Here is a 27,392-nt window from a genome sequence, read left to right on the forward strand (position 1 = left end):
AATTTTCCGCGCTTTTTTTTTTAAGTATATTGCATGGTATCTTGAATGGTGTCATTCCAAACTGTAATTTGTCCCCACAAAAAAGCCCATATGGATGAAAAACAGGAAAGTAGTAAAGTACATAAACATTGTTGGTAGCATGAAGACGTCAATGTATGCAGTTTTTTATTGTGAAATATGGTGACAGATCCTCTTTAAATTCTAAATCAGGAAGTTTATAATAAGCTATAATATGGAAAATGTTTGCTTCTTTATGAAGCAGTAAAATTAATTATGCTGGACACTGATGATCAGATTTATCAAAGGACTAGTTTCCTCATGTCTGAGTGTCTTGAAGATTGGTCACATCAATGCACCCCAGCTTGCTATATTTTTTAGATAGATGATGCATATTGGTACAGAATGTAAATCATCTGCCATCAATAGAGCGCTGTCAGTTTACAAGCCTAACCTAAACGAATAAATATTGAGACAGTATTTAATCAATAATTGATTGGAAGGCTATGCGCACCCTCTATTTAAATATGTTCAGACATGAATATTCCATTCGCACCAGCCGAAAGTGTGAACTATATTTGAATCTTTGGAAAATGACTTTGATATTCTTAAATATTTTATACTCTTTTACTTTATAGATTGTCCTTGAATGTTTTTTCTATTTTTATAGCTTTGCTGACATGGGCTCTTTAGGTGTAAGCATACTGTACTAGATACCCTCATCTCTTTTTAGGAGCAGGAAGAAATGAGTGGTGAAATTGAAAATGTCACAAGCCGCAGAAGACCTCTATTGGGTTTGGGTTGTTTGCCAAATTTCCGCTTTCATTATTGTTAGTTTCTTTGTTTTTGGCAAACATTGCATCAACTTGTAGCATAACATTCTGCTCTACTAGAAATGCTTTTATGCTTTCAGATGTAATGTGGAACATTGCTTTCATGTTGCTAGTTTCTACCAGAACATAAATGTTGATAATATATTATAAGCATTGCTTTCCTGTTTTGGTTTGCAATGATTGTGCCTTTGATGCAATGGTCTGATGATTAGTAATAATATAAAGTGCTGGAAAACTAAACATTTTCTTTATAGACTTTCATATTGTTAAATTTATCCCTTATGAAAATACTAAATTAATTTACATGCTATATGAAGTGGGTTATAGAACCTCCAAATGCACCCTGCACAAAAGAATGGATTGGAGAGCACTGCTAAGCAGCATTGTTAAAGGGGTTGTTCACTACTTGGACAACTGTTCTTATTACCTATCTTTGCCACCGTTCAAATAAAAAAAGCTTATAGTCACCTCCCGTGCTGGTGCAGCTCCAGCGCTCTCACCATGGCAATCTCCCGAAGCTCATGTAAGGTTGTTGCGTCACGGGAGCCCTGCACCCAATCAGCGCCGGCTGTTTCCGCCATTGGATGTATAAGTAATGAAGAAGTAGAGAGAGCTACAGCTGAACTCTCACTTCCTGTTTGGAAAATGTGTCTCCTAATTTGTTACTATTGCATTTGTCTGCTGTGTATAATGGTTGCTGGAGGGAAAAAGGTGATCCAGCTCAGCTGTGGCAAGGTCCAGCATGCAGGGATAACACTCTGGTAGTGCAGGGATCCAATAGAAGGAAAAAGATAATCCAGCTTCCGGTATAATATAAAATTTTGTGCAAGCTTTATTTTAAAGGAAAAAATATTTATAATTACAAGGACAACTAGGGAGCCCATGTGCGGCAACGCGTTTCGAACGCTACCTGCGTTCTTTTGCAAGCCTGACAAAACGCAGGTAGCGTTCGAAACGCGTTGCCGCACATGGGCTCCCTATTTTATCCTTGTAATGATAAATAATTTTTACGTCCTTTAAAATAAAGCTAGCACAAGATTTTATATTATTCCGGAAGGTGGATTATCTTTTTTCTTATAATGGTTACTGACTTGAACTATCCTGTCCTGACTGTTCTTCCATACCTTTTCTCAATTAGTGAATATACTCTGCTTTTCCTGACTATTGCTTTCTTTGACCATACTACCTACCTGATGATTTTGTGCTGTACTTTGGACACATTTGAAATATCTCAAACAATACTAACCTGGAAGTTCCCTCTAAAGGGGGCTTTACATGCAGCGACATCGCTAGCAATGTTGCAGGTGAAAGCATCCCCCCCGTCGGTTGTGCGTCACGGGCAAATCGCTGCCCGTGGCGCACAATATCATTAGGAGCCGTCACACGGACTTACAGGTCTAGCGACGTCACTGTGGCCGGCGAACCGCCTCCTTTCTAAGGGGGCGGTTCGTGCGACATCACAGCTGCGTCACTAAGCGGCCGCCCAATAGAAGCGGAGGGGCGGAGATGAGCGGCCGTAACATCCCGTCCACCTCCTTCCTTCCTCATTGCTGGCGGCCGCAGGTAAGCTGTAGTTCGTCGTTCCTGAGGTGTCACACATAGCGATGTGTGCTGCCTCGGGAACGACGAACAACCTGCATCCTCAACAATCAACGATTTTTTTAAAAGGAATGACATGTTAATGATGGACAATATGGTGAGTATTTTCCATCGTTAACGGCCGCTCGTTGGTGTAACACGCAACGGCGTCGCTAACTATGCCGGATGTGCGTCACGGAATCTGTGACCCCGGCGATATATGGTTAGATACGTTGCTGCGTGTAACGGGGTCTTTAGAATGGCCATACCCCTTTGCAGGAGTTCAGTTTTAAAAAAACAAACAAAAACCTAACAATGCCCTTTTGACTTGACTTTCCTTCCCAGTTTAGGCCAAATTAAATGTGATCCAGTGCATTCACTTTTGGGCCATACTATTTGTGATTCTACACAACCTGTAAAATTTTAGGAAGCTGAAATATATCTTAAACTCCATAGACATGCATTTAACTTTCAGACAGTAGTGGTCCAAGTTCTGATGCCTGTACGACACCTATGTGACTAGTTTTTATCTCTAGTGGAAATTGTGGAAACTCCTCTTTGATATTCAAATCCACTAATAAGACACATGTACAGTGGCTTTGGCTCTATGGGACAACTCCTTTAATCTGTGTATTTAAAGCGGATTTATCACTTGCGGGAAAACTTAATGAAGTGAAAGGAGATTAAAATATATATATTCTTTCTCAAATATATATAATTATGAAAACTAAAAAAAATATATAATTTCTAATTTAATAATAATACCTCTGACTCTTTAAGAAAGTTAGACTAATATTAGCTGAAGATAGGGCTCTCTATTATCTCACTATTTTGATAGCTTTGTTAGACTTCCTGCTAATGCACTGGTAAATATCACTGTGTATGAGAAGACTGTAAATTTGCAGCATGGAAACACAAGGGAAATGTGTGCTATTGTTAGATGGATTCCGTTGTATCATAGAGCAACAGAAGCAGGAGGCTAGTGTAATAACTGAGGTAAAACTTATTACAGCCTCCTATAGCTGTCTTTTGGTGTGCAGTATGCAGTGAGCAGCTGCCTCCTTTTGCAGATACACTATTGAAAGCAGCTATTTCATCCATTTGAAGAGTTACCCTTTATAAGTAGCTGTATCCCTGATACTTTTATCTTGGCTGTGCAATAGACAGGAACAATTTAATAGTTTTACAGTTAAAAGAAAACGTAAGCCCATTCAATTTAATGTATACCATGATATGTTTATCCAGAGGAAGGCGAAAACCTCATGCAGATGCAAATTGCCCCATATTAGAGAAAAAATAGCATCCCGACTTCATAATTGGTATTATTCACACTAGTTCCCTAAATCAATTTATTGAAGTCTAGTGATTACACTATTAAAATGTGTTGTGGTAGAGAGACTATAGTCTCCCTGCTCTTAAATTAAATAATTGCAGTTTGTCGTGATGATTAAACCTTCTTTTCTGTAGACATAGAGGATGTGTCCTTGTCATCGTTATTGGCGTATATGTAAAAAGATTATTAGAAGGATATGAGTACTGTCCATTTGTATCATACTATGAAGAAAAAGACATGGATCGCACATCCCAAAAATACAATGATCTAAAGCCGCTAGGCAAAAAATTAAATAGAACATGAGGTTCTTTTGTTACTGTCCATTTGTATATTTATATATTGTAGTTAGATCATCCCTAAGTCATCGGATTTCCAAACTGATTAACCCAAATCTCGACAACGTGCCTTGGTATTACAGTCCACCCATTTGCAATATCTTTGGCTGCTTTTCTCTCCACCCGATTTGTTAAGCTATATCCTTCTAAGGCTGCTTTCACAATACGTTTTTTTAACATGCGTCATGAACGTTTTTTTGCTGTAAAAGCGGATCCTGCTTTTACAGCAAAAAAACGCATGCACTTGCATGTGTTATTTTGCAGGATCCTGTCACTTGAAGTTTATGGGCGGGCATTGGAGTCATGTGATCGGGAGTCAGTGGAACTGAACGTGACAGACTGGGAGCCGGCATCTGACAGCTGCGGAGGCTCGTAACCAAGGTAAACATTGGTAACTTGCTTGGATACCCGATATTTACCTTGGTTACAAGCATCCGCAGCTGCTAGGAGATGGGCTGCCTGCTCCCTGCACACGTAACCAACGTAAACATTGGGTAACTAAGAGAAGCGCTTTACTTGGTTACCCGATATTTACCTTGGTTACGAGTGTCCGCAGCTCTCAGGTGGGGGAGAAAGAGAGGAGAGGGAGGGGGAGAGAGAGGGGAGAGAGGGAGGGGGAGAGAGAGGGGAGAGAGGGAGGGGGAGAGAGACAGAGAGGGAGGGGGAGAGAAGGACTGATCACCCGAGGCTGGTTTCTGTGCATGCTCAGTAGAGCAAGCAGGATCCTGGCTATCAGCATGCCAGCGTTCACATGCGTTTGCGTGCAGTATAGTCAGGATCCAGCAATTTGCAGTATTTGGACGCAGCTCAAAAACGCTACAAGTAGCGTTTTTGAAAAATGTTGAAAAACTGCAAGTCGCTGGATCCTCACTATAACGCAAGCAAACGCATGTGAACGCATGTTGACGCGAGTCCATTGCAAATGCATTGAAATGAAAACACATTTGCACTGGATCCGTTTTTGCGTTAAAAAAAACGTTCAGGATGCATGTTAAAAAAAACGTAGTGTGAAAGCAGCCTTAAAAACGAGTCCCCAAAATTGTACACCATATTCTAAGTTTGTACTGACTAGGGACTTGTACTGAGGCAATACTATGTATTTATGCATTTTCAATATATCTTATAATTTTATTTGCCTTGGCAGCAGCTGTCTGGCACTGGTCATTAAAGTTGAGTTTGCTGTGCACTTATATACCCAAATATTTTCCAGTGAGAGTTTCACCCAGTGTCTCATAATTTAGAACTTGTTTTTAAAAATTTCTTCCTCAGCCCAAGTGTATAATCTTACATCTATGTTAAACTTTAATTGTCATTTCTTAGGCTCTTGCCTCCAACTTTCCCAGATCCCTCTGTAGGTGTAAATTATCCTTTATTTACATTGCTTAGTACCATCTTCAAAACTGAAATTCTATTCAATATGTCCTATACTAGGTCATTAGTAAATATCTTAAAAAGATGTGTCAATACTGACCCCCCCCACTCCCCCCGCATCCGTGGACCCAACTGACCCAGTCAGAATGTGCTCCATTCCTAAGCATCCTCTGTTTCCAATCACTGAGCCAGTTGTTGACCAAGTTATGCATATTTTTCTTTAGTCCCATTGTTGTCATTTTATTTATTAACCTTTAATGGGTTCCACCTTTGAACAGACTGGATGCACAACATTCATGGCCTTAACTCGTCCAGTCTGGAATTTTCCTTCTCATAAAAGTTTATCAGAATAGTTTGCTAGGACAGCTGTTTCATAAACCAATGTTGATACTGTTTTTTTTCTTTTTAAAACTTCACTAGGGCATTTAATAGAAAACCCTCAAAGATGTTGCACACAATCAAGGGTAAAATAATCTGGTTCAGTGCTTGACCAATTTTTAATTATTTGCACCACATTTGCTGTGAAATAAACCATTTTTTGGAATCATTAATTACACAAGTCTGGAAGTGTAAAATTGTTTGAAAATTAAGAGGTGATTTTTATATACTTTTGATCATTGAACTCCGAAAAAATATTGAAAAAATTACATCATGTACAGTTTTTTCACACACTGACTCCATATGTTTTTTCTTGCACCTGTGAGGCAGTGACCCAGGTTCTTGTTCCTACCAACAGTCTTTTATTCACACCACAAAGTATTACAGACCTGGAAACCCGGAACGCAGCCGGTTCACGTAAATGCAGTCCAAATAAATGTCCAGGTTGACTTCTGCAGTGCTCTAGGAATACTGGGCGCAGGGGTCCGCTTTAAAATGTCCTCATTGCTAGCCTCTGTTTGCTCTACACAGCTAGCTGACACAGCACCTACTGCTCCAGACAGCCTGGATCCCAACTGAGACACATCTTGCCGTGCTCTGCAGGATTAAATGTAATTAAATGTATTTTTCCGGACATGAGCCTGTTGCAAAACCCAGACTGGAGGGAGAATTCCGTCTCACTTGCAAACCTTCAGAACTCTCCAAAAATAAAAGCCCTAACAGGTTTAATTAAACAAATACTTGGTTAAATAGCTTGACCAAGTTCACACTCTTTTCTTTTGTGTTGCACTCACAGCGGTGACTGTGACTACAACACACTCCAGCAGGTCTCACAAGGTCTTCAAGCACATTCTGGTGGAAACATACCGGCCTTCATATATGACACCTGTCACTGCCTCACACACCATACTTTGACCCCTTTGAATGACCTTTGGTGGATGATTTTGGTGTCATTGCATTGGTTAGATGTTTTTCACAGCTGAAATTAAATGAACAAGTCAGGGACTTGGACCTTCCTAAACATTCTGCAGAACTTTTAGGCTATGTGCGCACTTTGCTTTTTACCTGCTTTTTTGCTGCTTTTTCAACTGCAGCGTTTAATGCCAAAATGGTTGTGTTCTGCTTTTCAAGCAAAGTCTATGGGAATTTGGGTTTCTAGACCGCACTTTGCAGTTCAAACTGCAGCCTTTTTGTTGCAGAACTTTGGTCAAAAACTCAGCTTTGCAATGCAAAACCCAAATGGCAAAAACAAAAACAGGACAATTGTTTTTGCCATTTGGGTTTTGCCCTGCAAAGCTGAGTTTTTGACCAAAGTTCTGCAACAAAAAGGCTGCAGTTTGAACTGCAAAGTGCGGACAAGAAAACCAAATTCCCATAGACTTTGATTGAAAAGCAGAACACAACCATTTTGGCATTAAACGCTGCAGTTGAAAAAGCAGGTAAAAAGCAGGTAAAAAGCAAAGTGCGCACATAGCCTTAGGCTATGTGCGCACTTTGTTTTTTTACCTGCTTTTCCACTGCTTTTTCAACTGCAGCGTTTACATGACAAAATGCTTGCGTTATGCTTTTTAAGCAAAGTCAATGGGACGTTGAGCTTTCTTGTTCGCACTTTGACATTCAAAATGCTGCGTTTAATTTGCATAAATTTGGGCAAAAACTCAGCGTTTAAAGAAACAACATGTCAATTGTTTTTGCCATTTTGGCTGCGTTTACCATCCATTCAGTTTAATACAAAACTGCAGCGTTTCTAAGGCTATGTCCACACTTTGCATTTTTACCTGCGTTTCAGCAGCGTTTTGAACTGCAGTGTTTTCATGCCGAAATGCATGCGTTTTGATTTTCCAGCAAAGTCTATGGGAAATGGGGAATTCTTGTCCGCACTATGAAGTTCAAAACGCTGCGTTTAATTTGCATAATTTTGGGCAAAAACTCAGCGTTCAAAGAAGCAGCATGTCAATTGTTTTTGCCATTTGGGCTGCGTTTTGCTAACATTGAAGTCAATGAGAAGTTGTAAAAAGCAAGCAACATCAAAAGTCCAGCGTTTTACATGCTTTTTAGCTGCAGAAAGCATGCGTTTTGGACTACATAAACGCATGCGTTTCTGACATCAAAATAATGGAATGATATGTCCCTTCACACACACACACACACACACACACACACACACACACACACACACACAATCCGAAAATAAATTAATGAAAAATATTAATTTATTGTTATTTTAGCGCTAAATAGTATAAAACTGCTATAATTATATTAAGTATAACTATTTTCGTTATGATTTAAATAATTATATTTGTGTTCCTTTTTTTTCCCTTTTTTCATAGTGTTTGACTGTTTAAACTTTATTTAGCAGTGTCTTTATGTTCAAAACGCATCTGTCTAAACGCGATGGAAATGCATGTAAAAAGCGCTAAAAACACGGCTAAAACGCGGAAAACACGCACCCGTATTTATCGCGTTTTTGTGCTCAAAAGCAACTTTGGCAAAAGCAATTTCTGCCAGAGAATGCGTTTAAAACTGCAACTACGCAAAGTGCAGACACAGCCTAAAAGCACAGGAAAAGCACTAACAACTCATGAAAACCGCAAGGTGAGCATAGGCTACTTTCTTTGCATTTTAACATGCATTTTTAAAGCCAAAAGCATTGTCCTTTCTTCCAGAGGATGCTTTTTGAACTTCAACTACCTCGACGCAAAGTGTGCACATAGACTAAAGGCCGCTTTACACGCTGCGACATCGCTAATGCGAAGTCGTTGGGGTCACGGAATTTGTGACGCACATCCGGTCGCATTAGCGATGCCGTTGCGTGTGACACCTATGAGCGATTTTGCATCGTCGCAAAAACGTGCAAAATCGCTCATCAGTGACATGGGGGTACATTCTCAATTATCGTTGGAGCTGCAGGTACGAGGTTGTTCCTCGTTCCTGTGGCAGCACACATCGCTATGTGCGACGCCGCAGGAACGAGGAACCTCTCCTTACCTGCCGCCGGCCACAATGCGGAAGGAAGGAGGTGGGCGGGATGTTACGTTTTCTCAAAACAATGCCCTAGTCTAGTGTATTCCAGAACTTAATAGTGTATGCCATCCAGACCCCATAATTTTACTATTTTAGTGGTTTTGAGGTAGCACCACATTCTCGATGGGTTATACAGGTGGCATTCATGGTATGCCTGATTCGCCATACTTGGAACTGACTGTTATACTACTTCATGGTCTTCTATAATAATATAGCCCACTCTTTTATACACTTCACTAAAATGATAATATAAAAAAAATATATTTTTTACTTTTAATAAATAGTAGTTAATGATCTAAGATAAATTTTCTTTAAACAAATTAGTTTATCATAATTTTGCTTCAATATTCTATTTACTTTAGGGAAAAAAAAAAGTTTACGATAGATGATTCCTACTGTTTTGTTTGCGAGCCTTCTCAGTAGTCCGTAACAATAAATTGGAGCAGATGACAAGATAAGGCAGATGGATGAAAATGTTAACCAGCAGAAAGCTTTTTAAAGAATTCAGATTACAGGACAATAGCTCAGTGTAATGGACTTTCCTATTGTGAAGGTAAAGAAAAACAACAACATAAAAAGACCTAGCCGATGACATTTTAAAATAGCCACTTAGTGTGCGTTAGAAATATAAAAAGAATTCTATTGAAAAAAAAAAAGTCAGCATGTTTTTGACTTTTTATTGCTTTAAAGGGCCTGTCATATTGGAAAAGGCGATTTTTCTGGCAGATATGGGGTTATTCTAAAAGTAAATTGCATTACTGAAAGTGCGGCTACTTGGAGAAGATAAATTTATTCCCTCCCAGGATCTACTAACATCTAATTAGGGGAATACATAGTACAGTCACCGCTAACGACACTACTCACTATATTGTCAGTGGCGGCTGTAACACCCCACCGGCACTTTGATTGACATTTGAAGAGAGAGAGCTGTGAATTAAACTAATGGGTCGCGCTTAGGGCCGATGTGATGGGTGCAAGGTTGACAGGTGTAGTGTTCACACATAGTGTAAATGCTGCTTTTTTTCCCTGCACCATAATATGCAATAACAATCCTCAGTGATTTTTGCTGCTTTTTTGTAGGTTTTCCCTTTTTTTCATACATTTCTGGTGCAGAATTGATACGGTTTTTAATGCAGTTTTTCAGTACAGTAAGGTCATGTTCTGATTTAGCCTAAATACTGTGTTTATTTTCAGCTACCTCTTATGCAGAAAATCTGCGTTTAACTGTCCAAGAAAAGTGGATATAATTTTTATGAAAACTTAAGGGCACATTACACACTACGATATATCTAACGATATGTCGTCAGGGTCACGTCGTTAGTGACGCACATCCGGCCTCATTAGACATATTGTAGCGTGTAACACAAATGAGCGACTGTGAACGAGCAGAAATACTCACCTTATCTTTGCTCGTTGACACGTTGCTCATTTTCAAAAAATCGAACGTCCTTCGGTGCTCCAGTTCATCGTTCCTGCGGCAACACACGTCGCTCCGTGTGACAGCCGGGAACGATGAACTGCAGCTTACCTGCGGCCGCCGGCAATGCGGAAGGAAGGAAGTGGGCGGGATGTTTACGTCCCGCTCATCTCCGCTTCTATTGGCCGGCCGCTGTATGACGTTGCTGTGACGTCGAACGTCCCTCCCCCTTCAGGAAGAGGATGTTCGCTGCGCACAGCGACGTCGTTCGGGAGGTAAGTACGTGTGACGGGGGTTACCGAGTTTGTGCGACACGGGCAACAAATTGCTCATATCGCACAAACGATGGGGGCGGGTGTGATCGCACATCACTTGAATAATTTGCACTCATAACTTACTTCAACTTCGAACCCGAACTTTGTTTTTTTTGTTAGTCGGTTTCTGACCACTGAACATCGAACCTCAGGTTTGCTCATCTCTAGTAGCCAATTACTGACAGACGCTGGTCACTGCTGTGGTGGGTGAGTGACTGAGCCGTCATTTTCTATGTGTGGAAACTGATCAGCAGAGACCCTGGAAGCTTTTGAATGGGAGCAGCAGGGGATCTGTAGGGTTAGAGGGTTAGAGTGACATCTGTTTTATTGTTTTTTTTTACAGCACCAATTTTGGTGTTGGTCTTTACGACAGCCTTACGGATTAAAATGTTCTCAGAAAATGGCACGTATTCTGATCCGCCGTTTTAAAACAGCGGCAAGAAAAGAGTGGATAGCGCGCCCCCCAGCATCGGAAAATCTCCGGGGGTAGCTGAGACCCTGGAGATCACGATTTGGGTTGTTTTTTCCAGTCCCCAGTCATGTGATCACTGTTATAAAGATGGTCACGTTACAGTAAATGGTGACGCTGGTAAAAAATGATTTCTCCCCCACCTGGCATAGTCAAACATGTCAGAGGGAGGTTAAATCTCCTCCCTCAGTTCCCTCCAGTTCCTCTGGTGTCACTAAAGTGCCCCCTCCCCCGAACTCCCTTTCGATCATCAAAATGGCAACGCACACTAGTGGAGCGCCTGCCACATTCATCCTTCTCCTCTGATTTCTGTTGCATGTGACATGTCAAATCAAATAAAAAAGTCCTCCCCAGGTCCAGCCAGATCACCCACTGTGAAACCCTTGTCTCATAAGGTCCACCCGGTATCTCCTGCAGCACTGATTGCTCGCTGTCCTTCCTCCTCCATCTCAAAAGATGTTGGCCTTCAAAGCAGGGGAGGAGAAGGGGTTAATGCCGCGCAGTCACCAAAAAGGATGTAAAATTGTTGATTAACTGATAATTATTTTATTCCATAGGTTTATTGGACCTCTTCCTAAGGACCAAAAAAATAATCAGCATTTTGATTGTTGATTTTTTGGTCCTGAGGAAGAGGTCCTATACCCCAAAATGCATAGACCTATGGAAAAAAAAAATTATCAGTTAATTAACAATTTTACATTCTTTTTGGCGACAGCGCAGCGTTAACCCCTTCTCCTCTCCTGCTAAGAAGACTTATACACGTGGAGCTGCGGCAGCCGCCATTATCTGTATGCTATCTCTGGTGGTTGTGACCCTCACAACCACATAAGATGAGTGTAACTCAATATACATTGCCCTTTTATATATCTGGTAAAACCCTATCGGCACCCTTTTTTTTCCCTAGTCTGTATCAAAAGATGTTGGTGGCATGCGCTGAGTGGCTGTCTGCCAGCTTCCTGCAAACCGAGATACTGAGCTTAGAGCAGGTCACACTGCCATGCTGTGGACCTGGGGAGTGTGAGTGCAGTATCACTGCACCCACACTCCTCACATGGAGGTCTGCTCTTCCAGAAAATGGGGGCTACGTTCTCTGAGCGTGCCCCCATATTCTGGAAGGTGCAGAATCGTCGTGGAATCTCCAAAATAGATTATGTCGGACCGGATTTTTTTTCTTTTCAATTGGTGAAAGAGGGAATGTGTTGAGTGTTTTTTCAAATATATTTTTTATTTGTCTTCTTTTTTTTTTTTTAATACTGACAGTTAGTGATATCGGGTATCTGATAGACTCTGCAGCATCACTAACCGCTGGGCTTGATGCCAGGTGACATTACAGCTGGTATCAACCCCATATATTACCCTGTTTGCCATTACAGCAGGGCAACGGAATGCGCTGGGGCGAAGCACCAGGGTTGGCACATCTAATGAATGCACAACTTCTGGGGTGTCTGCGGCCTGCTATTTTTAGGCTGAGAAGGGCTAAATAACAATGGCTCTTCCCACCCTGAAAATACCAGACCACAGCTGTCCGCTTTACCGTGGCTGGTAATCCAATTTGGGGGGGACCCCACAATTTATTTTTTTTTTATTTTTTTTTTAATTTATAAATAATTAAAAAAAAAAGACAGCCTGGGGTGCCCTCCATTTTGGATTACCTTCCAAGGTGAAGCTACCAGCTGTTGTCTGCAGGCTGCAATTGTCTGCTTTATCCTAGCTGGCTGTCAAAAATTGGGGGGGACCCCACATTGTTTTCTTAATTTTTTTTTTTGGCTAAATACAAGGCTAAGCACTTTTTAGTCCCACATGAAAGTCACTAAAAGGTGCCAGCTGAAAATATGCAGGGGTTGGAACATTATATATGTGTTTGACATCTATCTATCCATCCATCCATCCATTCTAGCTTTTTAGGCTGTGTGCCCATGATCAGGGTTTGCAGTGTTTAGGACGCAGAGTGTTTTCACTGCATCCATGTGTCCTGCAGTACAAGTGCAGTGGAAGGATTTTTAGAACTCTCCTGCCCACTGTGCTTCTTTTCTCTGCAGCATACTGACCTGCGGCGTAGTTTTCTGAGCCTCAGCATGTTAATATATGTTGTGGAAACGAAAGTGTTCTCTTCGGGGAGAATAGAGCTAAAGTCCGCACCGGCCTGAAATTTGGTGCTAAAGCAACATTTTTGTGAAAATAAATGAAAATTTTCAATATGATGGCCTAATGTTATCAAATTCTGTGAAGTACCTATGCGTTCAAAATGCTTACTATACCCCTAGATAAACTCCTTGAGGGCTCTAGTTTCCAGAATGGGGTCAATTGTGGGAGGTTTCTGCGGTTAGGTACCTTAGGGGCCCGTCAAATGAAACATGGTGCCCACAACCTATTTCAGCCAAATTTGTATTCCAAAATTCAAATATTGCTCCTTCTGTTCAGAGCCCTCCCATGTGTCAAAACAGAGGTTTCTGAGCACATGTGGGGTATCAGCGTGCTCAAAAGAAATTAGATAACACATTTTGGCCTCCATTTTGTTGTCTTATTTATTTTAAAAATGAAGTAATTGGGGCTAGATCAACATTTTTGGGTAAAATGATAATTTTTGGGGTTTTTTTTCATTCCACATTGCTTTAGCTCCTGTGAAGCACCTGAAGAGTTAATAAACTTCTTGAATGTGGTTTTGAGTACATTGAGGGTTGCCATTTTTAGAATGGTGTCACCTTTGGGTATTTTCTGTCACTTTGGCCTCTCAAAGTCACTTCAAATGTGATGTGGTCCCTAAAAAAAATGGTTTTGCAAATTTTGTTGAAAAAATGGGAAATTGCTGATGAAGTTTGAACCCTTCTAACTTTTTAACCGCCAAAAATTTTGTTTCAAAAATTGCGCTAATGTAAAGTAGACAAGTGGAAAACGTTAACTATGTGACATAACGCTCTGGTTCAAGGGCATAAAAATTAAAAGTTTCAAAATTGTGAAATTTTCAAAATGTTTGTCAAATTTCCGATTTTATTCACAAAAAGCATACAATATCATCCTAAATTTATAACTATCCTGAATATAATATGTCATGAAAAAACAAGGTCAGAATCACCAGGATACGTAGAAGTGTTCTAGAGTTATAACCTGTGAAAGTGACACTGGTCAGAATTGCAAAAAATGGCCTGGTCATTAAGTACAAAATTGGCTTATCATTATTTTATTATTATTTATTATTATTATTATTATTATTATTATTATTATTATTATTATTATTGCCAGGCAACCCTGTTATAGGAGGCCTGATTATCATAAGCAGAATTTCTGAAGCCATCCAGTATAGATGTAGGTTTCTCTGTTATGAAAAGCATTTTACCTTCCCTGTTTTATCCAGTACTTTTCTCATGAATGCTCTGCTACACTGTCAATCATCCTTCCGATTCCTACTAGGTTGTCCGGCTGTTATCTGTGTATGGTGTGTGAAGCAAAGAGTCGTACATCACTGATAGAAATCCCAGTGATCACAAAAGCTTGTGACCACACTCAAAGAATTAACCATTGCTGTTCTGTTAAGGTACCGTCACACTAAGCAACTTACCAGCGATCCCAACAACGATAGGGATCGCTGGTAAGTTGCTAGGAGGTTGCTGGTGAGATGTCACACTGCGACGCTCCAGCGATCCCACCAGCAACCTGACCTGGCAGGGATCGCTGGAGCGTCGCTACACAAGTTGCTGGTGAGCTCACCAGCAACCAGTGACCAGCCCCCAGCGCCGCGTGGAAGATGCTGCGCTTGGTAACTAAGGTAAATATCGGGAAACCAACCCGATATTTACCTTGGTTACCACCGCACGGAGCTACACGTGCAGAGAGCAGGGAGCAGCGCACACTGAGCGCTGGCTCCTTGCTCTCCTAGTTACAGCACACATCGGGTTAATTACCCGATGTGTGCTGCAGCTAAATGTGCACAGAGCAGGGAGCAGCGCACAATGCTTAGCGCTGGCTCCTTGCTCTCCTAGTTACAGCACACATCGGGTTAATTAACCCGATGTGTGCTGCAGCTAAATGTGCACAGAGCAGGGAGCAGCGCACAATGCTTAGCGCTGGCTCCTTGCTCTCCTAGTTACAGCACACATCGGGTTAATTAACCCGATGTGTGCTGCAGCTAAATGTGCACTGAGCAGGGAGCAGCGCACAATGCTTAGCGCTGGCTCCTTGCTCTCCTAGTTACAGCACACATCGGGTTAATTAACCCGATGTGTGCTGCAGCTACATGTGCACAGAGCAGGAGCCGGCACTGACAGTGAGAGCGGAGGAGGCTGATAACAAAGGTAAATATCGGGTAACCAAGGACAGGGCTTCTTGGTTACCCGATGTTTACATTGGTTACCAGCCTCCGCAGAAGCCGGCTCCTGCTGCCTGCACATTTAGTTGTTGCTGTCTCGCTGTCACACACAGCGATCTGTGCTTCACAGCGGGACAGCAACAACTAAAAAATGGCCCAGGACATTCAGCAACAACCAACGACCTCACAGCAGGGGCCAGGTTGTTGCTGGATGTCACACACAGCAACATCGCTAGCAACGTCACAAAAGTTGTTCGTTAGCAGCGATGTTGCCAGCGATGTTGCTTAGTGTGACGGGGCCTTTAGATTGTGTCCTCACTCATCAAAAACGTGACTTTAGACATAGAATTACTGATAGGAGGATGAAACGTATAAGAATAATGGGGCTCTAGTTTTGCAACATTAAAAAGGATACGTTTCCTAGAAAATCGTAAAATTCTTTCAGAGATATGTTTGCTATTTATGAAGGGTGTCTCAAAACATAATTTACCCATATTGAAGTGCTCAATGATAATCTGGAACAACTTGTAACAACTACCCACATCTGAATATGTCTTTAGTGGTAGGCAGTTATCATTGAAAATTAGGAAATAGGGGACCCAAATTATAAAATCTAATATATAAAGCTGAGTGTATGTATGTATGTGTGTATGTATGTATGTGTGTGTATATGTCCGCTAAAGGAATCCGCACCGTCGCATTTACAATCACGAAATTTTGCACAGACGCCTCATGTGACCCAGGGAACGTCGTAGACTATGTTTTGAAAGAAAAATTTAACCCCGTGCTTTACAGTTAGTCTCTAAAATCCTGCCGCCATTAAACTTAATGGAGGTGGGAGCTATAGGTTATTAATAGCAACTGTCAGTGGTTGCTATAGGAACAAAATAAACTGTTAATTGACGCTTATGTGTGAGGTTATATGATGTCGGTGAAGAGATTGATGGAGACAGAAAAAGACAGACAGACAGAGACACAGACAGAGACAGATGGGGAAAGAGACAGACAGACAGCCCTGGAAAGAGACAGCCCTGGAAAGAGACAGCCCTGGAAAGAGACAGCCGGGCAAAGAGACAGCCGGGCAAAGAGACAGCCCTGGAACGAGACAGACAGACACAAAGATAGAGAGAGACAGACAGAGAGACTGATACACACATAGACAGAGAAACTGATACAGACAGAGACAGACAGAAACTCAGAGACAGTTACTATCCCAGGCAACGCCCTGGTACTACAGCTAGTATATAATAATAGTAAAAATGGCATGACAGAAAAACTTAGAGGTTGTCCAGGGAAAACAAAACTTTGGCCAGGGGTCTGGATAGAGAAAAAAACAACAAACTTTGTCATACTCGCTTACCGACACATACAGTACAGACCAAAAGTTTGGACATACTTTGTCATTCAAAGAGTTTTCTTTATTTTCATGACTCTGAAATATGTCTTATATTCTAGGTTCTTCAAAGTAGCCACCTTTTGCTTTGATTACTGCTTTGCACACTCTTGGCATTCTCTTGATGAGCTTCAAGAGGTAGTCACCGGAAATGGTTTTCACTTCACAAGTGTGCCCTGTCAGGTTTAATAAGTGGGATTTCTTGCCTTAATAAATGGGGTTGGGACCATCAGTTGTGTTGTGCAGAAGCCTGGTGGATACACAGCTGATAGTCCTACTGAATAGACTGTTAGAATTTGTATTATGGCAATAAAAAAGCAGCTAAGAAAACGAGTGGCCATCATTACTTTAAGAAATGAAGGTTATTTAGTCCGAAAAAATGGGAAAACTTTGAAAGTGTCCCCAAGTGCAGTGACAAAAACCATCAAACACTACAAAGAAACTGGCTTACATGAGGTGTGGAGGATACGTTTATCTGAGTCACCAGCCTCTGAAATCGTAGGTTAAAAGCAGCTCAGATTAGAGACCAGGACAATGACAGACAGAGTTCTAGCAGCAGACAACTGTTAAGAGGAGACTTTGTGCAGCAGGCCTTCATGGTAAAATAGCTGCTAGGAAACCACTGCCAAGGACAGGCAACAAGCAGAAGAGACTTGTTTGGGCTAAAGAACACAAGGAATGGACATTAGACCAGTGGAAATCTGTGCTTTGGTCTGATGAGTCTAAAATTGAGATCTTTGGATCCAATCACCATGTCTTTGTGCAGCGCAGAAAAGGTGAACGGATGGACTCTACATGCCTGGTTCCCACTGTGAAGCATGGAGGAGGAGGAGTGATGGTGTGGGGGTGCTTTGCTGGTGACACTGTTGGGGATTTATTCAAAATTGAAGGCATAATGAACCAGCATTGCTACCACAGCATCTTGCAGCGGAATGCTATTCCATCCGGTTTGCGTTTAGTTGGACCATCATTTATTTTTCAACAGGACAATGACCCCAAACACACCTCCAGGCTGTGTAAGGGCTATTTGACTAAGAAGGAGAGTGATGAAGTACTACATCAGATGACCTGGCCTCCACAGTCACCAGACCTGAACCTAATCGAGATGGTTTGGGGTGAGCTGGACCACAGAGTGAAGGTAAAAGGGCCAACAAGTGCTAAGCATCTCTGGGAACTCCTTCAAGACTGTTGGAAGACCATTGCCGTGACTACCTCTTGAAGCTCATCAAGAGAATGCCAAGAGTCTGCAAAGCAGTAAGCAAAGCAAAAGGTGGCTACTTTGAAGAACCTAGAATATAAGACATATTTTCAGTTATTTCACACTTTTTTGTTAAGTATTTCATTCCACATGTGTTAATTCATAGTTTTGATGCCTTCAATGTGAATCTACAATTTTCAGAGTCATGAAAATAAAGAAAACTCTTTGAATGAGAAGGTGTGTCCAAACTTTTGGTCAGTACTGTACTTTGATCTATACGTCACTCCATCATCTGAACAAAAAATAGGACACAGTGATCACACTGATCCACACACCGCCAGATTGCTGCGGCCTGTGATTGGCTGCAGTGTTCAGGTAACTTGAGCAGTTTGACATGAGATATTTTATGATGATGTTCTGCTCAAATTCAGTGGCTCACTACTGCCACTCACAGGCCACAGCAGTACATTGGCTGTTAAAATGGTAAGATCACCATTTCCTGTCTCTACGCAGATTACCGATCCAGAGCTGGATTCAATCATGTGTTTATCTTTTAAAGAAGCACGCCCATCAAATGATATGTCCTCTTAAGCGTGCTTGTCAACAGTTTAATCGTTCTGGTGCAGCATTCCACAAATGTGTCTTATCAGTTCATGACTCTCCCCGTATACCCCCCCAAAATACCATTTGATATGTTCCCGTGCTGTATGTAAATGATGGTGTTCCAGACTGCAGGGCGTATTAGTTGCTGCACCTGTCCCACCTCTGTGCTCCTAATCGCGTCCTCCTGCTTTGATTGATCTGGATGACATGCCCTGCGTCATCTACAGAGCGAACTGAGATCTCCCGGGTGTATAGTAGACTCGCTGGCCTGCTCTGCCCTACTGTGGGCAGAGCATAGAACAGTACTGCAGAAGCGCTGAACAACGTCATTCCAGAGTGCATCTGCCAGCGTGGCTACAGTGTCGTCCACATCAATCAAAGCAGGATGACCTGATTAGGAGCAGAGAGGAGGGACAGACACTGCAGCAAACATAACCATCAGACCATACTGTAATCATTTACATACAAAATGGAGCATATCACATTGTATTTTTTGGGTATACAGGAACTGATAGACATGTTTGTGGAATGCCGCACAGGAGTAGTTAAAGGTGGTGGCATTTGTTCATAGGCTCAAAAAAACTGGTTCCCTTTAATATATTGCAATCATCACATTATATAGCAATGTGTACTTTCAATTGCTCATTTTGCCCTTCTACGCAGTTAATTGTTCTTTTTTGCATTAGTTCTATGATGTCTTGTGATTAAAAACTGACTAGCTGAATAATTCTAAACTCTATGTAGAAACAGGAAGTCTCTTTTTCCCTGCATGGGTCATTGCAAAAGTCCCTGGCAGATGAGCCAGGCAGCTGGGTCAGGAGCTGAAGAGTGGAATTCATGCAGGGACAAGAGCCTTCCTGTTTCTACATAAAGCAGAGAAAAGAGAAGAATTTACTGGGTCGAAAGGCAAAATGAGCAATTATAAGTATACAGTGTCATATAATATGATGACTGCCATATATTAAGAGGATAAAAACTTTGATAAGAGTACTGATTTAAATATCCATTTTTAAGAACAAAGTTATTTTGCCTGAATAAACCTTTTAGCAAGTTACTAGATTAGGCTGTTATGAAGATGCATTTTTTTATACACTCTGTCACAAGGGTATCACGATGGAGAGTGGTCCCTCCTATTTCTGGTGTCAGGAGATCACAGTGCAGGGCTTCATACACAATTGCTTAGGATAATACTCCTGGCTGTGCAAATTCTCCTTTATCCAGCGTTGCTAGGGTTAAGTAGATGCTCTGGTCTCCTGAAACTCTTGAGTGTGAGGAATAGTCAGTTGTTATCTATTACTAATTAGCTCTGCTATAAAGGCTTCTATCCTACTACATGTAAACTGCTGGTGATAGTCTGTACTATACTTGCCTCTAGAGGGAACCTGTGAGCTGAAGACCAGGAAACCATTCTGAGAACATTTGCTGGGTGAAAGTTGTATTTTCCCTTTATTAGTCCTGTTTGGTTTTTCTCCTCTGGTCCGTTTCTCATTATTACCTCTTGTTGTTGGAGTGCTTTGTATTATTGCTGTTTATATTACCCTTGTCTGTCTTATCATCTGTGTGTCTTTTTCCTAGAGCGGGACTTGTGTTTCCGCTGCCCTATGCAATACATAGAGCTGAGTCCAGGGATTGAAAGAGATAGGCACGTGATTGGCGACAGGGTGAAAGAACCCGTATAGGGACTTTAGGCAGTGCAAGGATCAGTCTCAGGTGAGTTTAGGAGGTGACCCTGCTCCCCTTTCCCTAGCACAAGGACTCACCGTTGTAACGTGTATCCTGTGTGTTGTGGCGCTCGCCGGGGGTTCCCGTGTACCTGCCGGAGCCCTGGTAGTCACTGTGTGACACACTCACACACTTACTCCCAGGCATCATTAGGTTTATACGTTTTGCAACTTTTTATTTGTTTTAAGTTTTCTATATTTTAATGCATGAAAAGTCTTACATATTAACATGACTGGCAACTGTTTGTGGATCATTTACATTCACTTACAACAGGGAATTGTCAAGCCAGAAGCAAATTATGTTCATTCTTCATTCATTCTGAGTGTTCAGAAGGTTAGTCCTGCAAGTTTACAGATAACAAGCAACTACTCGCTGCAATGTGTTATGTACAGATTCGAATGCATACGAATAATTATTTTTTAACAACTAAATTATATCATAAATTATATTGTCTACTGCCAAAGCTTGATTTTCTTGTATGCAACATGAATTTGCTTTTTTTTCTTAAAGAAATGCCTGCTTTGATGAGTAAAATAGTAAATTAATATTTATTCATGTTAGGCAATGATTTAACATTCAAAGGACATTCACTGACATTTCGTTGTTTGATTTTAATGTACTTTACAGCAAATTGCCTAAATCACAATATACTTCTAAATTGACTTTAGAAGCCAAAATTGAGTAGGCAGGGGTTATAGACCACTAGTGACAGCATAGTCTCCATAATGGTTGTAATTTAAAGTCACGGGTAGGGACCGTAGACTAGTGGAGGTTCGGTTTGCTTGCTGCCAGTGAATCGAAGCTCCAAAGGTTCTCTCATCTCTAGTCACGGGTTATAAAATTAAAGTTTTGTTAATATTTTTCTATAATATTTTTTCTTTTTTTTTTTCAGATACCATCACGGTTTATGAGTTATGCATTTGGTGCTCTTGGGTTGTCCATGATATTTTTCCTGATTATTCAGTCAAGTCCATGGACATATTATGTGTATTGTCTATTACCTATCTATATCTGGTATGCTGCTTCTAAAGAGTAAGTTGTATTCTTATGAGTTACTAAGTAAAATTCTTCTATTCTTTAGTTGTATGGTGTATAGCATTGTGTTGTAGATATGGCCTGGGTATACCCCACAATACAAGAGATTTATCACATCATTCACTGATGTGTATCTAATATGGCTACACAAAATCTTTATAGTTCACATTTAATCTTTTTAAATGATGTAAAAATAAGCAGAAATTAATTTATTACTCCAAGCACTAGTCTCGTACCTGTGGTTGAAGAGGTATCATAAGTTTGGACTTTAAGTACAGTCTGTATATACAGTTAGGTCCAGAAATATTTGGACAGTGACACAAGTTTTGTTATTTTAGCTGTTTACAAAAACATGTTCAGAAATACAATTATATATATAATATGGGCTGAAAGTGCACACTCCCAGCTGCAATATGAGAGTTTTCACATCCAAATCGGAGAAAGGGTTTAGGAATCATAGCTCTGTAATGCATAGCCTCCTCTTTTTCAAGGGACCAAAAGTAATTGGACAAGGGACTCTAAGGGCTGCAATTAACTCTGAAGGCATCTCCCTCGTTAACCTGTAATCAATGAAGTAGTTAAAAGGTCTGGGGTTGATTACAGGTGTGTGGTTTTGCATTTGGAAGCTGTTGCTGTGACCAGACAACATGCGGTCTAAGGAACTCTCAATTGAGGTGAAGCAGAACATCCTGAGGCTGAAAAGAAAGAAAAAATCCATCAGGGAGATAGCAGACATGCTTGGAGTAGCAAAATCAACAGTCGGGTACATTCTGAGAAAAAAGGAATTGACTGGTGAGCTTGGGAACTCAAAAAGGCCTGGGCGTCCACGGGTGACAACAGTGGTGGATGATCGCCGCATACTTTCTTTGGTGAAGAAGAACCCGTTCACAACATCAACTGAAGTCCAGAACACTCTCAGTGAAGTAGGTGTATCTGTCTCTAAGTCAACTGTAAAGAGAAGACTCCATGAAAGTAAATACAAAGGGTTCACATCTAGATGCAAACCATTCATCAATTCCAAAAATAGACAGGCCAGAGTTAAATTTGCTGAAAAACACCTCATGAAGCCAGCTCAGTTCTGGATGGAAAAGTATTCTATGGACAGATGAGACAAAGATCAACCTGTACCAGAATGATGGGAAGAAAAAAGTTTGGAGAAGAAAGGGAACGGCACATGATCCAAGGCACACCACATCCTCTGTAAAACATGGAGGCAACGTGATGGCATGGGCATGCATGACTTTCAATGGCACTGGGTCACTTGTGTTTATTGATGACATAACAGCAGACAAGAGTAGCCGGATGAATTCTGAAGTGTACCGGGATATACTTTCAGCCCAGATTCAGCCAAATGCCGCAAAGTTGATCGGACGGCGCTTCATAGTACAGATGGACAATGACCCCAAGCATACAGCCAAAGCTACCCAGGAGTTCATGAGTGCAAAAAAGTGGAACATTCTGCAATGGCCAAGTCAATCACCAGATCTTAACCCAATTGAGCATGCATTTCACTTGCTCAAATCCAGACTTAAGACGGAAAGACCCACAAACAAGCAAGACCTGAAGGCTGCGGCTGTAAAGGCCTGGCAAAGCATTAAGAAGGAGGAAACCCAGCGTTTGGTGATGTCCATGGGTTCCAGACTTAAGGCAGTGATTGCCTCCAAAGGATTCGCAACAAAATATTGAAAATAAAAATATTTTGTTTGGGTTTGGTTTATTTGTCCAATTACTTTTGACCTCCTAAAATGTGGAGTGTTTGTAAAGAAATGTGTACAATTCCTACAATTTCTATCAGATATTTTTGTTCAAACCTTCAAATTAAACGTTACAATCTGCACTTGAATTCTGTTGTAGAGGTTTCATTTCAAATCCAATGTGGTGGCATGCAGAGCCCAACTCGCGAAAATTGTGTCACTGTCCAAATATTTCTGGACCTAACTGTATACAAAATCTAGGATACAAATAATGAGCAAATTCCCTATAGCAAATAAATAGTAATAGTACATGTAATTAACATAGTGTACTTAGTTGTCACTCTTTTTATCAAAAAAGCGTAAAAGCCATTCCACTATGAAAAATTTTACCCAATCAGGATAGTCATATCTCGGATAATTCACCTCTCAAAGTGCCAGCAGACCTCAATATACAGGCGCAGAGCAGAATCCAGCCCTGACCATTTTTCACCTGTCCATAGTAAGCTATATAAACACAATATTCAGCCCAAAAAGTGGGATCCACGTCCATATATGTACAAAATACAAGAAACTAAAGCAAATAAAATAAAAATGGTCCTGCACATCTGTTGGTATTAGTGCAAAATGTAGGTTTATGTTCAAACTATGGTCATTAACAGACAAAAGCATTGATAAAAAATCAGCAAATAGCCTACAGTAAGTCAAGTAAATAAATAGCAATCTAATATATAAAGCTGAGTGTATGTGTGTATGTATATACAGTACAGACTAAAAGTTTGGACACACCTTCTCATTCAAAGAGTTTTCTTTATTTTCATGACTCTGAAAATTGTAGATTCACATTGACGGCATCAAAACTATGAATTAACACATGTGGAATGAAATGCTTAACAAAAAAGTGTGAACCAACTGAAAATATGTATTATATTCTAGGTTCTTCAAAGTAGCCACCTTTTGCTTTGATTACTGCTTTGCACACTCTTGGCATTCCCTTGATGAGCTTCAAGAGGTAGTCACCGGAAATGGTTTTCACTTCACAAGTGTGCCCTGTCAGGTTTAATAAGTGGGATTTCTTGTCTTATAAATGGGGTTGGGACCATCAGTTGTGTTGTGCAGAAGTCTAGTGGATACACAGCTGATAGTCATGATCTCCCGCCTCGACTACTGCAACAACCCGCTCTCTGGCCTCCCTTCTAACATTCTTGCACCCCTCCAATCTATCCTAAACGCTGCGGCCCGCTTAATCCACCTCTCCCCTCGCTATTCCCCAGCCTTGCCACTCTGCCAATCCCTTCACTGGCTTCCGTCGCCCAATGACTCCAGTTCAAAACATTAATCATGACATACAAAGCCATCCACAACCTGTCTCCTCCTTACATCTATGACCCAGTCTCCCGGTACCTACCTGCACGCAACCTCAGATCCTCACAAGATCTCCTTCTCTACTTCTCTTATCTCCTCTTCCCACAATCGCGTACAAGATTTTTCCCATGCCTCCCCCATACTCTGGAACGCTCTATCTCAGCATATTATACTCTTTCCTACTGTGGAAAGCTTCAAGAGTAAGCTGAAGACCCATCTCTTCCAACAAGCCTACAACCTACAATAACCCTCAGTCCAGTACACCACTGTTCAACCAGCTCTGTCCTCACCTATTGTATCATCACCCTTTCCCTGTAGACTGAGAGCCCTCGTGGGCAGAGTCCTCTCTCCTCCTGTACCAGTCTGTTTTGTATTGTTAATGATTGTTGTAAGTATACCCTCTTTCACTTGTAAAGCGCCATGGAATAAATGGCACTATAATAATAATAATAATAATAAAAATAAAAAATAATAATAGTCCTACTGAATAGACTGTTAGAATTTGTATTATGGCAAGAAAAAAGCAGCTAAGTAAAAAAAACTTGTGGCCATCATTACTTTAAGAAATGAAGGTCAGTCAGTCCGAAAATTTGGGAAAACTTTGAAAGTGTCCCCAAGTGCAGTAGCAAAAACCATCAAACGCTACAAAGAAACTGGCTCACAGGAGGACCGCCCCAGGAAAGGAAGACCAAGAGTTACCTCTGCTGCGGAGGATAAGTTTATCTGAGTCACCAGCCTCAGAAATCGCAGGTTAACAGCAGCTCAGATTAGAGACCAGGTCAATGCCACACAGAGTTGTAGCAGCAGACACAACTGTGGAACAACTGTTAAGAGGAGTCTTTGTGTAGCAGGCCTTCATGGTAAAATAGCTGCTAGGAAACCACTGCTAAGGACAGGCAACAAGCAGAAGAGACTTGTTTGGGCTAAAGAACACAAGGAATGGACATTAGACAAGTGGAAATCTGTGCTTTGGTCTGATGAGTCAAAATTTGAGATCTTGTTTCTTTTTTTGTGTCTTTGTGCGACGCAGAAAAGTTGAACCGATGGACTCTACATGCCTGGTTCCCACCGTGAAGCATGGAAGATGAGGTGTGATGGTGCTTTGCTGGTTACACTGTTGGGGATTTATTCAAAATTGAAGGCATACTGAACCAGCATGGCTACCACAGCATCGTGCGGCATGCTATTCCATCCGGTTTGCGTTTAGTTGGACCATCATTTATTTTTCAACAGGACAATGACCCCAAACACACCTCCAGGCTGTTTAAGGGCTATTTGACTAAGAAGGAGAGTGATGGGGTGCTACGCCAGATGACCTGGCCTCCACAGTCACCAGACCTGAACCGAATCGAGATGTTTTGGGGTGAGCTTGACCGCAGAGTGAAGGCAAAAGGGCCAACAAGTGCTAAGCATCTCTGTGAACTCCTTCAAGACTGTTGGCAGACCATTTCCGGTGACTACCTTTTGAAGCTCATCAAGAGAATGCCAAGAGTGTGCAAAGCAGTAATCAAAGCAAAAGGTGGCTACTTTGAAGAACCTAGAATATAAGACATATTTCTTTATCGTTCCTTTGGAGACCTAGCCCATGGGTGTTTAGCTTCTGCCTCCGGAGGACACACAAAGTACTACACTTAAAAGTGTAGCTCCTCCCTCTGAGCTTATACACCCCCTGGTAGCCAGTGCTAGCCAGTTTATCGCTTTGTGTTCAGGAGGTCATACATCCACACATGCATTCTCATCTGATTTGTTTGACTTTTGGAAAGAGTTTGAAGAAAAGCGGGCCCATGTCTGGACTCCCGGCATGTCCCTTCTCACCCCACTGTGTCGGCGGTGTTGTTAAGGTTGATTTACAAGGCTGCAGCCTTACATGCCGCGCTCCTTCACCATCCCTTCTGGGCTCTGGCTTGAAGTGGGAGCCAGCACGGTCTCCATGCCTGGCAGGAGTCCGGTCTCCATCCACAGCCCCTTGAGGATTCTGTTGGACCGGAGCACTCATCCCCAGGGACATGGCCCTGCGTCTCAGCAGCTAAGTACCTGAGACGTTTATGTTGGGGGTCCCGGTTCTTTATTGTAAGGGGAGAGTATGCTGTATGTGATTGTTTTAACTTTTCCGGCGGATTCTCTAGCTTTTGCCTGAGAACCGCGCCGATGGTGCCTGCTTGTCGGCCTCGCCGCTTAAATTTAGGCCCCGGCTTCGCCGGAGGCCTAGTTTCATTTTCCTGCCCTCGCATGTCACTCATGCAGAGGGACAGGTTCGGCTCCTCCCAGCGGCCGTTCTACACAGGGGAGGGACACTCCCCACTGCTGGGGCGTCCCTCCTTCCCTGCAGGTCTCTATAGCCCTCCAGTTCCCTCTCTTTTATAGGAACGCCCACTAGTCATTTCTCAGGAAGAGTTCACTCTGCTCTGGGACATCCTGCATTCTGCATCTCTGCTGAGGTGCTGCGACTGGGGGACCGGGCTTCCGGATCTGGAGGGCACACAACATCGCACTCAGCGGTCTGGTAAGCTACAGCCGGTCTCCGGTTGTGGACCTCTGTATATTCTCCCTGGGGTTCATTCTCTGCAAAGCCCCCACTCCAGCAGCATGTCTCACACAAGAAGCAAGGCTCCAAAGCTTTATTCTGCATGCACTGCATGTAATCTCCTGCTGCCTGAGCCGAGCACCTATCCACATTGTGATGTCTGCTCTAACTTGGCGGTGCCACAGCCTGCAGTTTCACCCCCAGTGGTCTCTTAGGCTGCTGCTGCACCTGTGATTGAACCCCCGGCCTGGGTAGAGTCTTTTTCTAGGTCCATATCCCAGTCATTTGCTGAGTCCATGGGACTTTTGTCCAGGACTTTGATGAATAAGCATCAGCCTCCCTCACAGGGTGCCTCTAATGCTCTTGACAGAGGACTCCTATCCTCTGACTTCCGTCCATCGGAGCTCACGGAGGATTCATCATCTGATCCCAGACCCCGTCCTTCTAAGAGAAGGCGCAGGGTTTCCTCCCCCTCCCCATCCCACGGCTCTGTCTCAAGAGCTGACTCT

General features: G+C 41.9%; 1 protein-coding gene across 3 annotated transcripts in view; it reads left to right on the forward strand.

Moving 5' to 3' along the window:
• The window catches only part of PIGN (phosphatidylinositol glycan anchor biosynthesis class N), a 478,983-nt gene that overhangs the window by 251,261 nt on the left and 200,330 nt on the right, over positions 1–27,392 (forward strand). For 2 of the 3 annotated variants that reach the window (XM_075314844.1, XM_075314845.1), the window contains exon 15: positions 21,161–21,300. The exons of the other annotated variant lie outside the window; for it this stretch is intronic. In XM_075314844.1, coding sequence (XP_075170959.1) covers positions 21,161–21,300 — 140 coding nt within the window. The remainder of the gene's footprint in view (positions 1–21,160; positions 21,301–27,392) is intronic. 3 annotated transcript variants of the gene reach the window in all.

The sequence above is a fragment of the Anomaloglossus baeobatrachus genome, chromosome 6, assembly GCF_048569485.1.
Source record: "Anomaloglossus baeobatrachus isolate aAnoBae1 chromosome 6, aAnoBae1.hap1, whole genome shotgun sequence".
Classification (NCBI taxonomy): domain Eukaryota; kingdom Metazoa; phylum Chordata; class Amphibia; order Anura; family Aromobatidae; genus Anomaloglossus; species Anomaloglossus baeobatrachus.